This window comes from Sturnira hondurensis, unplaced genomic scaffold (assembly GCF_014824575.4).
Source record: "Sturnira hondurensis isolate 20B ecotype Veracruz unplaced genomic scaffold, ASM1482457v3 Scaffold0006413, whole genome shotgun sequence".
NCBI lineage: Eukaryota > Metazoa > Chordata > Mammalia > Chiroptera > Phyllostomidae > Sturnira > Sturnira hondurensis.
In genome coordinates, this window is record NW_028079044.1 from 14220383 (window position 1) to 14235803 (window position 15421).

The 15421-nt window shown below is 50.0% G+C and overlaps 1 protein-coding gene across 3 annotated transcripts in view; it reads right to left on the reverse strand.

The window, feature by feature from the left end:
* Nucleotides 1-1112: 1112 nt before the first annotated feature.
* SPRED2 (sprouty related EVH1 domain containing 2) overlaps nucleotides 1113-15421 on the reverse strand; it is a 115600-nt gene continuing 101291 nt past the window's right edge. For all 3 annotated transcript variants that reach the window (XM_037048059.1, XM_037048057.1, XM_037048060.1), the window contains 2 exons: nucleotides 6654-6803; nucleotides 1113-4320 (listed from right to left, as the gene is read on the reverse strand). In XM_037048059.1, the coding sequence (XP_036903954.1) occupies nucleotides 3655-4320; nucleotides 6654-6803 (816 nt within the window). In that variant the 3' untranslated portion in view covers nucleotides 1113-3654. The remainder of the gene's footprint in view (nucleotides 4321-6653; nucleotides 6804-15421) is intronic.

The following is a 15421-nucleotide window of genomic DNA, read 5'->3' on the forward strand; positions in this document are numbered from 1 at the left end:
TCAGTCCTTGCCTCGTGGTTGCATGGTCACCTTGGTTACTGACACTTCCCGAGCCAGTTTCTCAACTGTAAACGGGGACAGCAAGAGGGACATACCTTGAGGGGCATGAGGATCAAGTAAGACTTTAGGGCTCCTTCTCCACTGCAGCTCTGGAGGTGCCTTCCAGATTCTCCTGTTTCTTTTTCTAAAACCCGAACAATGTAGTCAGGATTGTCACAAGTAAATTCATACATATTGCTTTGGCAGATCTTAACTAATTTTTTTATTCACTACTCCAGAGCAATTTCATTATTCCTTTACTATGAAACTTCTTGAAAAAATGTTTTACACTGGATGTTGCCTCTTCATCCACTATAATCCGGTCAGTGACCCTCTAACAGCTTTCATTACGCTCTCCAGTCATTTCTAAGCTCCCTCTCACTCTCTCTTATTGCTTTTCACCTTTGCCAAGGCCATTCCTTTCTGGAGGAATTAAAACTAAGACTGAGGGGCCCCTCTACACATCTCTTTTTAAGGGTCCAACTTAGTTCTGTAAAGGAAGAGCCAAAACTTTCTTTCCTCTGTGACCCTTAAAAAGACCCCACGTTTTATCTCCTCAGAGGACAGTCCCTGTAACTTCTGAGCATCCAAAGAGCCCAACTGGAAGGGCCAAATGTCAGTGAAAAGGAACCACTCTAACGAGACCAAGGGTCTTGAAGTTTTAACAATTGTTTCCAGGAAAAAACTGTCTTCCAAACTCCACACACCCGTGAGGAGTGTGCACACGCACACACAGTTCGGCAGGAATTGGTGGAAAACAACTCAGAGGAAGCACAGCTGTTCCCTCTTGAGGAGCAGGCACGGGAGGGAAGCCAGGCCTAGGAAGAGGGGTGTCCCCAGGGTGGTGACATACAACGTTCCTTTCACTTGAGGCATTCGAGCCCGAGGAGCTGCAGTCTCCCCTCGGGAATATGACATAGCCTGAGAGGGAAGCGCCTCACAAGAACAGACCTGCGTCTGCACACCCTTCTTCAAAAGAAACCCCTTCCCATCCCATGGGCGGGAACTCCCGCCTCTGCAGAGGCTCAGACGCCCTCCCATCTCCCGCCAGAAAAACAGCCCGAAGCCAGCGGTCTCGTAGGATGTGTCTGTATTTACACAGTACATTGGAAAGCAATGGCTACATTGGTCATACATATTAGAAACCATAAAAAAAGTTAAGAACTTAAAATGTACATCATACACTTGTATATATATTTTTTACACAGAGGTAAAAAGGGTTGTTATTAAAAAAATCAATACAACAGGGTTTTTAGTATACAGGTAAAGAATGAATTATGCTTCAGGCACTTAAATTTGTTAATGTGAGCAAACAGCTTGGGGGTTGGGGGGAGCTTCCAAACAGACAATCTTTTGGTTAATGTGTTGTTACCACAGATACAAAAATAAAATCTGAATAATTTTTCTCAAATGATTGACATCAGTATGGCATAGCTGACTGGGAAAATGCTACACACTGTTCAGCTGCAGTGTGGCAACTGGAGAGAGACGTATTTACATCAATGTCCCCATGGCTGTCCTTTGTGCCCTTAACCGCTGCCTTCACAAACCAGAAAGTATGCGTGGAGTGAGACCCACTGGCATAACTCTCCAAACGGGTGGAACAGGACAGGGGTGAAGGAAGATAGAAACAGGAACTGAACAGAGACGGCCGACAAGAAGTGCCTGGGCTGCGTGTATTCTCACTGAAATAAATAGGGGCACTGGAACCGAGGTCTGACAAAACATACATTAGTGTTGTGCTTTGTAGAGAGGAGACCTTGAGAAAGATCTTGAGGAAAAACCTCAGGGGGATGGGGCAGGGTCGGGGGTGGTCTCTCAATATCGTTTGGAGGCTGGTGGAGGTTTTCTAGATGTTCTCCAGGCAGGGAAGTGGTTCCTCCTTCACCAGACTGACAGCTCTCTGCTCCTTTTCCAGACTGAGAGGCCCACACCAGTCACTCTAAGAAATGGAAACACCTACCAACGAACGCATAAGCACACTGGGTATTTACACCGACGACCTGACCAAAGAACGCAACAGGCTCTCAGACAAGCTAAAAACATCCCACGAAGGTAAGCGTGGCCAGCACTTTCCCGGTACTCTCGGTAGACTGGAAAAAAAGGCCCTTTCCTTGAAGGCTGATGTTCTGTGTGCAACAGGGAAGGGATGGGGGCAGCAGGGGAGAGGGCCCAGGCCTTGCCCTCCGCTGGCTGTCACCACAGGAAGACCCTGGTGGGAGGAACAGCCGGTGTGGACAAGCCTGTCCCCATACTCTCCACAACGTTTTGATTGTACTATGCTAGGTACAGGTAAACCACTCTTCACTTCTCTTCTTTCTGCCTCAAGATTCGGCTATTCCTTGCAATAGATTAGAAAAAATACTCTTTCCAGCTAATTCGAAGCCTCCTATGTGGCAAGGCGACAGGCAGACCCAGCCTGCTGCCTCAACCATTTGTGCGCACGAAGTGGCGAGTCTGGGTTTGGAGCTGCAGGAGAAAGACACTTAGGCATCGGAAGGGTTTTTTACATATGGCCTTGTTTTTTCCCAAGTATAAAATGAATTTGGTGACTTGAAATCGAGTCCAAAAGGAAAGCAAATACACAAACCCACGAATGAAATGCAATCCACCACTCCTCAAATTTACGATATTTAAAATCCTCCCCCATCTCAAACAGAAACTACCCGCTGGGGCCGGAGTGGGAGGGAAGCTCTGATGGTTTTCCTTACCACGACCTTCGCGTTTCTCAACACTGGTTTGTGTTTGAAAGAGTATTTGGTTTCCAAAACAATGAGCAAAACTTCTTAGTGTTCTTCTTCCAATGTTGCTAAATTTTTAGAAGTGGTGGCAACACAATTTAAAAAACCTCTACCCTTAGGGATAACTGGGGAGGCTCAGAGAAATCTGAAATCCCCTTTCTAGCCCTGGCCCGAGTTTAAGGAATTTTCCTGATTCTCACAAGTTAATCCGAAGTTAAGGCTCAACTTTCAGTCATTTTTGTGGGTGAATGTTTTGAATCGTGAAGAACTGACAGATTTGGGGTGGGGGGCAGAAAATGATGATGGGCTCCGGATAGAAACTGCAGCTTACACGGGGGATGCGGCTTTAGAAAAGTTAAAGCGATCTTGTTTCGCGGTAGAAGTTTGTTGACTAGCTCACCTTCCGGACAGGAGCACTACCTGCAGGCTGCAGTGCTCCGGGTTGGGTTTCATCACTCTGCCGTCCCATTTCCTCAGGACCCCAGCGACGCGATGGCAACAGGCACTCGGCCAAGAGAAAGATAGTCTTTGATGCTCCTGGAAAGCCCAACTACAGAACCCACCAAAGAAATCAGCAGTTCCACCTGCAGTCACCTTCGAACTGGAGGAGGTGGGAGGAAAGGCAGGAAATCAACACAGGTATAAGACAGCTTGATTACAGATTGTTAATACACGGGAGTCTGCGCGGAGGTTCCTTTCTTCAGAACACTGGGTGCGCGGATGGATGAGTTGGTGGCCGGGGGGTGCAGAGTCCACCAGGCAGGTTCCCCGGGCTGGAATGGCACCTCCAGGTCCCAGGGAGCAGGGGAGAGGATGGGGGCTGGAGGAGACCAGTTCCCTTGTAGCTGTGGCTGCAGGGAGAGGGGGCGCGCAGTCACACGGCCGCCTTGTGCTTCCCCCCGCAGCACCTGCACATCACTCCACAGTGGTAGCAGGCCCGCAGGGGCAGGTAACAGCACATACAGGGGGCCAAGAAAGACAAGGCAATAAGAGCCATCCACCGGAGGCAAAACTTCTCGTCACTAGTGTCGCACGAGCACGGGTCTGTATAGTCGCCCTCGGGGTCCGACATACAGTGATAGAGCATGCTGTCTGCACACCACATACAGCTCACCCGGCGGATGCAAGTTCTCACGGAGTCGGGCGCGTCCTGGCAGTGGCCCCTCCGGTTCTCCTCGTGGTTGAACATGTCCCTGCAGTACTCGCACCGGGATCGCTCGCCGTCCTCCTTCCGCCGCCGGGACTTGTTTCGTGACGGCTGGGTCTTGATCACGCTGCCCCCGCGCCCTTTGGGGTCCTCGCCGAGGCCAAAGTCTGAGGAGTCCACGTAAGGGTAGTTGTAGTCGTGCTTGGGGACCTCGCCCTTGGCGAAGCGCACATAGGAGTCCACATCCTCCGAGGGGTCCGGGTGCTTGCCCCTCATGGGCGCATGTCTGTAGTCCTCGTAGCCCGTTATCCAGATCTTCTCCCGCGGGTTGATGCGCACAATCTCCTCGTCGTCGTCCGGGAAGCTCACCTGGCGGTAGGGCCTGGGCATCGGCTGCCCCAAGAGAAAAGAGAGTATTTTATAGCAGTAGCAACACCCGCCCCCCACCGTGGCCCCAAATCCAATATGCACCTTTCACCTTGACAAAGGCATTTCTTAAAGAAATGGGCCCATCCTGTATTCACCTTGTGGGGGCAAAGATGTGTTAAACTGTGAGTCTCAATCCTTTCCTGGGCCAGGAAATCAAAGGAATGGGTGGAGAACAGCTTGACGCCCCCCCCCCTCCCGGTTTTTGTTGGAGGACTACCACGTATACGGGAAAGTGTGCACACTGCAAGAACAGAGTCTGAATTTTCAGAAGCTGGACACACCCAGGTCAAGTAGTGGTGAGAAGCCTGCCGAGGACAACCCCCTCACCGCCAGTGACTGCCAGCCTGAGTTCTAACAGTTTACATGAGTTCCGCCAGGTTTTGCACAGTATGTTCCCTTTTGTAAGAGCAGCGGCNGGAGGCCCCCCCCCCCCCCCCCCCCCCCCCCGCCCAGCGAAATAGGCAAATCCTGGCACACACTGCACATTACACATTAAACCCTTGGTCACCACATAAAGTGCGTTTCTCACTGTGGGTCATGCTCAAAAGAGGGACCAGAACTGCCAGGTTGACAAGAACCAGTAACGGGGTTGAGCACATGAGATGCCTGGGTAAGGAAGGGTGAGAATGCAGAGGCTCCAGAGGCCACTGCCCAGGTGTGAATCCTGCCAGGACCTCAGACAGTGAGTGGCGGAGCTGGACTCTGGGCCCAGGCAGCTGGGCCCCACAGCCACACCCTCCAGCCTTCAAACCCCAACTGCGGGGGAGACTGGGCTCTGTAGGCGGTCCTCCTCCAGTTCACAACAGGGTCCGCTCAGGGCGGCGGGTGCAGAGTCAACTGTCACGGACTAGTCACAGGTGAGTCTGCCTGGCATAGGATGTCTCAGCGGTGGCAGGGAATGAGACTTCACATCGTAGGCGTCCTTTGGACATGAAGGCTTTTTCAGGGGCAAGAACATGGCTCCCAGCAAGCCCACTGAGTCAAATCTGGGCTGTGCAATTTATTAGCAAGCTGCTTAGCCTCAGACTCAGTTTCCCCAACTTCCAAACTATGTAGGGCTGTTGCAAGAATGAAGAGAAAGCATCAGTGCCACGTCAACACCGAGTCTGTCACACAGGACACACTCGATGCCTGCTGCTGTCACTGTCACAGCGGTAGCATCTCTCCAGGGCAATCAGATGTACCCACTGCGCTCCTGCCCGCCAGACTGGGAGCAGGGACCGAGTCGCACGCGCCTTGCTCTAATTCCTGTTAGAGCCTTGGCATCAGTTTGCTGGACTTTGGAAAATCATCCCACAGGATTTCAGAACAAATCTTGGGAGCAGACGCAGGCTTAGCTAATTGTTTTTTTTATTTTCAAAGTCAGTCAAAAAGTCACTTCCTATCTATTGCTACTGTAATGTGATTGTAATAAAGAATAAAAAGATTTCGCCCTGGCTGGTGTAGCTCAGTGGATCGAGCGCAGGCCTGCGAACCACATGATCACAGTTCGATTCCCAGTTAGGGCACATGCCTGGGTTGCAGGCCAGTTTCAGGTTCCCGGTTCCCGGCAGGGGACGAATGAGAGGCAACCATACATTGATATTTCTCTCTCCCCCCCTTCTCCTTCCCTTCCCCTCTAAGATAAATAAATAAAATCTTAAAAAAGATTTTAATGCCAAACTATTGGGAAGCATAAAATAAAATTATTTTTAAAAAGGGTCAGGTAAACACAGCTTTATGTTAACTGTGCTCCTTGTTTCTGTTTTCAGAGCCGACGAGGGGCCACATCACCCTCAGGGACACTGGCCCGTGCCCCAGTTTGGGAACCTACTCTGCTAAACAGCTGCTTGGTAAATATTGGTTGAATTGTTGAATTCCAGACTCCAGCTACACGTCCCTGAGCAATCCTGGGCCTGCTGCCAAGCTGCCAGGGTGTCCTCCAGGCTGGATTGGGGCTCCGCGCCCTCACGCTCAGTCAGAGCCTTTGGAGAGAGGAACGTAGGGAGCAGCACAGACCTGCGTCTGAGTTTTGTTCCACCAGGGACTCTTTCTAAGCCTTAGCTTCCTCAGCTATAAACTGGGGATGCTGTGGACCTACCTTGCAGGGCAATCTGTGAGAATTAAATGAGATAAAGTACAAGGTGTCCCCCACACAGAAAACTCTAGGTAGGGGTGAGATGCCACCGACGCCTCCGATATGGGTGGGGTGGTAAAAGCAGCATGGAAGAGGTCTGGCCTCGGGGAGAGGAAGGGGCCAGCCCAGAGTGGGGAGTCACCTACCTCGTTGACATCAGAGGACTGAGGCTGCCACTCACCTGTTCGAGGTGATAGTGGTCCGTGGGGTATGGGTCGTGGAGGTGGCCCAGGGTATAAATCCTCCGGTGCTCACAGGAAGTGGGAGAGGAGATTGTCCGAGTAGGTTGTTCCCTCTTCTGAGAGGAATTAGAAGAACTGTCTGTAGCTGTCTGTTTAGAGGGAAGAAACCAAGAATTAATTTGAAAAAACAAAAACCAAACCCACACACCAATTCTAACATGCTGTCTACCCCTACAGTGGCGTCTTGCTGGGCTTCCCGAAAGCTTGACTTTATCCTGGCTGTGGGAGGCGGGAGGACCCCTGAAGGGCAAGCCTGTTTCAGTGTGATGTGGCTGGCTCAGCGGGCAGAGAAACCCAGCCACACACCCTGGAAAGTTGGGTTTGTTTTCTCAAATGCGGGAACGGCAACCAGACTTTGGGGAAGGGTTCGCTGCACTAGGCCTCCTGCTGGTGAACCCCAGTTTCATTAAGAATGGTCAACCCACTTGCAGCTCGGTATGAATCAAACTCGTGTGTCTGCACGTGGGGCTAGTCCCAGCTGGAGACTCAGGAGATGAGGCTCCTCAGGGTATCGTGGGTACTGGCTTTCCAGAGAGAAATTTTTCAGGAAGAAATCTTTGGGTTGGAGGAAAGCTTCGGGGTTCACTTTAAACTGGAAGCAAGATGGACGACGGCACAGGGGGATGAAGGCCCCCATCGGTGGGGGTGAATGCAGAGCTGTTTTCCCAGTAGAGGCCATGAGAGGAGACCTGAGCCTGCCAGACAGTGTCTTTGGAAGGTGATCCAATATTGGGATGGATGTGGCCAGAACACGGGGCCCTGCTGCCTCCCAATACACTTCCCACCGAGGTGCCTCATGCTCCCACCTAAGGCCCAAAGGAGGGCCACTTTGCACAACCGCTCCCCACAAGCCGCAGGCTCGTAAAAGACTTCATTAAATGCAGCTGGCAACCACCTTCAAAACCAGGGTCCCCCAGACTCCCCACCCCACCCTTCACCTCCATAGAGTCGGGGGCCCTCCCTCAACACCAAAGAAATGGAAAGATTTTCTTGGTGCCCCATTTCAGACCAGAATCTGGGAACTCCTTCCTCCTTACTTATACCCTCCTTGTCGCATTTGCTTATTGATATTTTAATTTCACTGGTCTTTTGCTAGTGTCGTACAGCCTTTTAGGGGCAAAGCAAAACAGAAAAGTTATTTTTTACTTCCCCTTTCCCATTTGTAGAGTAATAAATGCTCAACAAAGTGGGACTACAGGTAATTAGGAAAAAGGAGACTCATTTCCATTCTGCAACACAACTGCCGTTAATGTTTCGAAGTGGGTGGACGACGTGCAGCACCTCTCGGGGACCTAACCTTCCTGGACTTTTGATCCGTGCGGTCTGAGTGATGCCCGGCTGATGCCTGTCTCCAACCCCTCAGGCCACAGTGGCTAACCCATATGCAGACACGTGGTCCTCTCAGGCAATATGGAAAGCTTTTGATGGAGAGGTCAGAAAAAATGCTGTCAATTATGTCAAGATCTAAGAGTCCCTTAGCCTGGAATAGTGGTGAGGGGACAGGGAAAGCGCCCTCTGAGCTTCTAAATCCAGCCAAGCCTGAGTCCTGATCCCCTCTGCAGTAACTTCAGCAGATGTGCTGGTTCACCGAGTGCGTGCACTTTTCCTCACTCCCGATCCCTGCTCTAAGGCAGCAGCTTCACCCATGTCACACCTCTGACCCCCACTCCTCTCCACCACAGGTGGAGTGGAACTGGGCACGCAGCCTGCCACCTCCCTCCTCTGCCTCTCAAGAGCCACCCACGGGCAAAGAGCACATGCTGGCGGCCGTTCCTGGGACTGAGTGGCTCGCTGTAGGGAGGCTGCAGAGATCCCGTACCCTGTGCCTGGTGGGGCAGGTCCTGAGACATCTACTTCCCCCGGATGGTAAGGACCACAAAGGGTCTAGTAGCTCCCCCACCCCTCAAATTGATTCCAAACTCGGGTAAGAATTACTATTCAATCCCAGTGACTGAAAGAGACTAAGCTGATACACAAGAAGGTTGACTTCCTTCCAAACTCTGCCTGTCCTCCAACTCTCACCGACTTTAACACGGGAGTTGCTGTCAACCAGAACTCTTGACGGTCTCCTGTCATGTGAGTGTGTCCAGGTCCTGGCCACCTGTTGTGGGCGTGGTCCCAGGTAAGAAGTAGTCCCCACGTCACACACAGGAAAATGGAGACTCTGAGCGAGGAAGGACCCTGCTGACTGGCGGGCAGCCCCTGATCCCCAAACCCACTGGGGGTCTCAGCGCTCCACGTGGCAGTTTCTCAAGCTCAGGTGGGCCCATTCCAGTGCCTGCTCTGACAGGTGTTGTGTTAATCTCAACAAAAGTACAACTTCTCCAAGTAAGAAGGTGCACCCTGCTTGATACAAACCCAGGAGATAAGGGGATGGCCAGTGCAACACAAAGGTTTCCAAAGATCTCAACAAATACTTCCTGAATGAGCAGATAAGGAAGGCCCTTCAGTATGATTCAGATCTCAAGGGTTAAATTCTTAACCAACACCCACACGACAGTTATCTCTCTGAGGTTAGAAGCCACCCTTGTATTGAACACGGTAACATGCACCAGTATTTAGTGTTCAGAAAACAGCCAACACATCACGATCACCTCGGTGTTAGTCAGCTGTTTCCCTGACGCACCCTATGTCCAGGTTAACGATGTATAGAAAGTCATTCTGAGAAATGAGGCACACCCAGTTTTCCTAGTGTACAGGAACTGATCAGACATGCCCCCATCCGACCTCCCTAGTCCCCAACAGCACATTCTCACTCAACAGAGTCAAGTGCAAAGCTTCCCAAATGTGGTCCTGATAAAAGCCATTCAGTATCTCCTAACCTAACAACAGATTTGTGCAAAGGGGCAGGAATGCCCCCAGTTCACTGTCTCCCGAAGCCTTCCCCGCCGAACTGCTCTGCAGTGGTGTGGACTCTGCAAGGCTTACTTTGCATCTACACTATTGGACAGATCCTGCAAAGTGGTGAGTGTGACCTACAAACGAGAGGGATGTACTATCAGGGCATCTCCGAGAACAGTGAGGGGAAATACCTCCTACCCGCATGCACCTCTGACCTCACTCTGCTCGAGGTTCCCACACTCGGCAGGAGGGAAGCAGCCACTAGGCTGAGTGCACACACAGTCATGAGCTGGTGCCTCCAGCATCACTCTGCTGTGCACACGCTCACGACACCTCCCAATCGGACACCTTCACATTGGAAAGCCTCCAGCTGTGTTTTAAACTCGCCTTGGTCTCCAGTGGTGTCTCTGAACAGTTGTGGGTTTGAACTACAGAAGAACAAAAGCAAAGGTCCTTCGGGGACCTCAGCTTCCTAAAAGGGGAGGCTTCCCCGGAATTGAACATAGTCATCACAGTGACCCTTCAATGCCGCCTGCTGGGAATAGCAAGGCCGCGGGGACTAATATTTTACTTAGGCGAGGTTCTCCACCTGACCTTTCCTCGCCCCGTTTCACAGCAGGGCCAGTCTAGCCCTGTAGGCTGAGCTGGGCAGCTTTCCGTCTTTCTCTGGGCTTTGGAACAGTATCTGTAACACGGGGGCTGTGTTTCTTAACCACCTAAGTTTGGTCCCTTTTTAAGAGGCAGACCTTTGACTACATTTTTAATCTTCCTATGATTGCTGTAAAAATTCATGTATTTTGAGTAATTAACATACTTTGTGAGACCTGCTTCTGAAGCCCTCCCACAGGGCAGTAAGCCGAGACAAGAGCTTGACAAGGAAGAGCAGAGAAAGAACAGCAGGGTGAGAAAGAAAGGGAAGGACGGGAAGCAAGAGTTGAGAGCACTGAGGTGAAAGGGTGGGCACTGCCAACCTTGAAAACACAAAACAGAGCCACGACCAGCCCAACCAAACCCATTCTGGCTGTACAAACACCCACCCCTTCCCTGGAGCATTTCTGGGTTCGGACACAGAGGTGACATGGGCAGGGTAAGGCCGGGTGGCTTCCCGGAGGAGGGGCATTCTGAATGGGTGGGCAACCCGGACTAAGGTCCAGGGGCAGAAAAGAGAGGTTCAAATTTATCAGTGAACACCAGATAAACTTCTTTAAATCAGTAAGCTTCCAATGTCTGGACTCTGCAGCCACTAAGTTGTACTTACTTTGAGGATGTAGGTATTTTCTAGAATTCTCCAGAATTTAATTTTAACAAATGAGAGGAAAACCGTGGAGCTTCTAAAGTTGATAGATTCTCCTTTTGAATAACAGACTTTAATGTTATGATATGTTGACAATCAGTCAAAATCTGAAGCATGAAAGGCACTGGGTGGAGGCCGCCTGCTCCCCCCAAGGTCAGTGCTGCCTGGTTGGGTGGGCAATGGTCGGCCTGGAGAAAGGAGACCACAGGATCAATGACTCATGCTAACACTGTGGCTGGCTCCCTCCTTGTGTACGGGCATATTTTACAAAATATGATTTCTTCCTCGTGGACACTTGGCTGTTCCCCCCGACCTGCGGAGGGCCCTTGAGTTTACCTGGAAGTGGTTAAAGAAGAGCACGCCTCTGTCCACCTGGCCCGGGAATGAGCCGCCTTCACCTGGAAGGCTAAATTCTTTGACCAAGGGAAGCTCAGGGAGGGCGGGGAAGGACCAAGAGGCTAGACCAGCCGAGGAGGCCATCTGCTGAAATGAAGCTACCCATCCCGGGACAGAGTCCTGGCTACAGACCAAGGGCTTTTGGGGGCATTCAGGGTGGGTCAGGCTACACATTTCAAAGTAAAACAAACGTTTTTAGAGCTATGTGCATCCCTTCAACTGCCCTGGGTTTTCCTGCTAAATCTGTTTTCCAAAAGGGGCTGAGGGTAGAGAAGAAGGCAGCAGCAGATGGCAGACAGCGGCTGTAGGAGAAAGGTGTGCACAGGGCTGGTTTTCCAAGGACACTTGGAACTAACTACTAAGGGGAACCTGGTTTACAGCCTCCTGGGTAGGACGCTGGCACCGAGTTACCGACGAGACTCCGGAAAGGCTGGCAACCACCGACTTCCTCCTCCCCACCTCCAGCTCCCCACCTCCAGTGGGCCACTGCCGCCTCCCCAGCTGCATGTCCGCAGAACACACGAGCTGATAGTTTTAAGCACAATCCTTGTCTCCTACTAAGAATACAGGCCAGAGGGGTCTGACTGTTGCTTTACTGACTCAAAAGCCACAGGATATATGTCAACTATATATCAATAAAAACAAATAACAATAATAATCCATAAATCATATTCCCCCCAAAAGAGTTAGTGGATTCACTCAGATGATTAAGTAGGATTTCTGCCATCTGCAGATGGTGCTATTTTGATTTTTTAAACAATATTTTATTATTATATTATTATTTTATTTTTAGAAAGAGGGGAAGGGAAGGAGAAAGAGAGGGAGAGAAACAACCCAGGCATGTGCCCTGACTGGGAATCGAACTGTGACCCTTTGGTTCACAGCCTGTGCTCAATCCACTGAGCTGCACCAGCCAGGGCTGCTATTTTGAATTTTTAAAGATGGCTTACTAGTAGTTATGACCACAATTTGTATTATTTTTGCTGCAATGCACAACTAAAATAGATATCAACATCTGATGCATTCTTCCTGTACCAAGGGCTTCTTGTTTTACTTTTTTAGATATTTCCGCGCACAGTATATATAAATATAAATATAAACATAAATATATGCCATTCTTCTCTATCCTGGGCTGAGACTAGACTGACCACATAGAACCCTGGGCTGCTTCTGCCTCCCAGAAGACAGGGAACTGGAAGGCTGAGAGCCTCAGAAGGCTCCTGGCTGAGGGGGTCTGGATGAGCTGGTGTTGCTAACTCGTCAGCAAAGTGCACCTTCTCTGTAGTGTCTACTAGACTGCCAGGCCTGTGGCCAATCCTTTCTCCTCTGGAAAACAGGAAGTTGCCACCCACTGTGTCAACAGTCTTTGGGAACAGGTAGCACTGGCTCACCTGTCCTAAGGGCCCACACTGGTTCTGGGTGTCCTGTTTCGAAGGGGCGGGCAGAGCAGAAAACCGGCCAGGCACAAGCTCTTCTACGGTCCCAGCTGGCAGGCAGTTTGGGTAGGGAGGCGGTTGCTGGGGCAGATAACTCCGTCCTAGATGCTAGGGCATTACTCCCTCTGGGACCCAAGGGTAGATAAAGTGGGCATTCTCTTACTGGGGAAAAACAACAACAAAAAGGAAATACCCACATGCTTAAACAATTTGATGCTTCTAAATTCTGAACTTTGGTGAACTTTCGAGAGCAAAGGAAAGGACTCTGCTCAGCCACAGCTGAGCTTCACTGGAAGGGCTGGGGGCTGGGAGCAGGAAGGCCAGGTTTCACGTAACCTTGACTATGTACTCTGTATGAATTAGTAAAATGGAAATAATAGTGTCCCGCTATCCACAGCTCAAAAAAATGAGATGAGCTGCGTGCGAATGAAGAAAGACACAAGTGGGGGAGTTAGCAAGATGCCTTTGGGCCTCCTGAAACTGAGAGCATTTCAAAGCTCTCATTTGAGCCTTAGTCATTTAATTCTTTTAATTTAGCCACTGTAAGGTATTACACGTTGAATAGAAAAGATCCTCCTCTAACTATGCAATGTGAGCTGGATAACTGTCACTTAGAAGATCAATCAGCTCCCATCCACCTTCCGAGGCTGTGCGTGCGCCCCGCTGGCTCGTGGCCAGCAGCCATTCTGGGCCGCTGCTTCCCAGTGTCCACAACGAGGCAGAGGTGGACATTTTTGTCTTTCTTAATAGACCACCATAGACCCATTTCGCTGGTGACATTTTATAGAATTTACATTTCCAATCTATTTTCTTTTCATGGCCCCCTCCCCCACCCCACTCTATTCCCAGTCTCTTCATTTCAAAGGGAGGGACACAGAAACATTTTTGATCAGCTGATGTTCTAAAAGGATCCTGGGGTCTTCAAGGAGGGCCCAGGGACCCCCGTCTCCAAAGCACAGAAGGCTGAGGTTTTAAGTTGATGCCCTTGTTGAAAAGTCCACTGTTTTAGGAGGCTCTTTTGCAATGAACGGGGAAATATCTGGTATGTTTGATAGGTAAGATTTATTAAAACCTATTGAATAAACATTTCCTTTTCAAGGTTTCTGAAAGGCAGCAAGCAGATCAGGGGTGTGCATTCCGGGTTGAGCAGAAGGTGGAAAGGAGCACAAGTCACTTCACCTCTCTGAGCCTGGGTGACTTCCTCTGCAGGAATGAAGTGTCAACATGGACTCGGGTGGCCGTGAGGCCCAAAGCCAGTAATGTATGTGAACGTGCAGGCGCAGGGCCGGGACGCTCCACACCAGAGCTCCTCCCCTTCCCCTCCCTGGGGCCAGTACACAGAGACCAAAGGAAATGCGTCTGCCCCGTTGCCCTGAGCAGGTTTTGCATTCAGAGATCTCCACGATCACGGCTGACTAATGGCAGAACCAAGTGCAGAACCCAGGCCTCTCCTTCACCTCCAAACTCCACCCACTCGGGTCACACACCACTTCAGTTTTTAAAAGATACTCTTCGAAAATCAGTAAGTGAAATCCATTTTAGTGCAAAACCGGTAGATGTGCCTTCAGTTTTAATGTCTGTTGGGGCTAGATGAAGTGGAAAAACTCTTTAAGAAAAGGAACATTTTGTGGCACTCTGTTCTCTTCTACTACAAATGAAACCTTGGTAATTACAACATTCAACGAATTTGGTTTTTCCTACTTAATCAAGAGTGAAAAAAAAGTACAACTTGCAAATACTCAAAGGCCCATCTAGGATACAAAGAAGTGCTTCTCAGTACTTTGGTTTCAACCACTTGATCTAACCACCTGGGGTGGGCGGGTGGGGTCTGAGGTATCATTAGGGACAACTGCTCCAAATAGCCAGAAAGTAATAAAACGCAGCTGGTAATAAACAGGATGTCAAAGGTTCACGCGCAGGGCATGAGGAAGGATGAAGCTTTCCAGTCTGGGCAAAACAGGGCTAGAAGCTGACGGTGCACAGCAGACACAACAGTCTTCCTATGTGAAGGGGGACTGCCTACCCAAAGAAATAAAATACAATGAAATATCAAAACATAATCCAACTAACAACCTTGTGCAACTGGGCTCTAGGAGAGAATTCAGATGCGAACAAAATGATTAAACAGATCCTCTTCTCAATTCTGCCAAGGATAGTACACGGTCAGTACCGTTCTAGGTGCACAGGACAAGTAACCTAATTATATAAGGATGGACGCTAGGTGCTAGGATCCATCCTTATATGGACTCTCTAAGATGATAGGGCTAAATTAGGTATGACTGGTTGAGAAGGGCTGCCCAAATCCAAAAACAATACTCAGGTGATAGGAAACCTAAAGGGTGGGAAAAAGAAGTCAAACCTGGTATGTGTAGGGTGGGCCCTGCTGCAGTCAAGCTTCCAGTTGCATCTTGGGAATCACTAGACAGCGAAACGTGCTGAGCAGGCAGGCAGCAGGTCCGCCACATGAACGGGCCACATGGGCATCAGGCACATATCTATTCTCTTATCTCTCCTCTTTCCAACTTGAGTCCACAAGAACCCTAAAGTAGAATTCTTATATTTGGTGGTGGTTTAAAAAAAAGAACAGCTGAGAGACCCTGAATATGATTATTCAACAGAGGAAGAGGAAAATAGCCATGGTGAACTGGAGAGGCTGGGAGACCACGTCCACTGCTCCTCCTCTATGAACTACTGTGAGGTCTTAGGCGGTGACCTGTCTGACTCATGGATTAAGACTCAA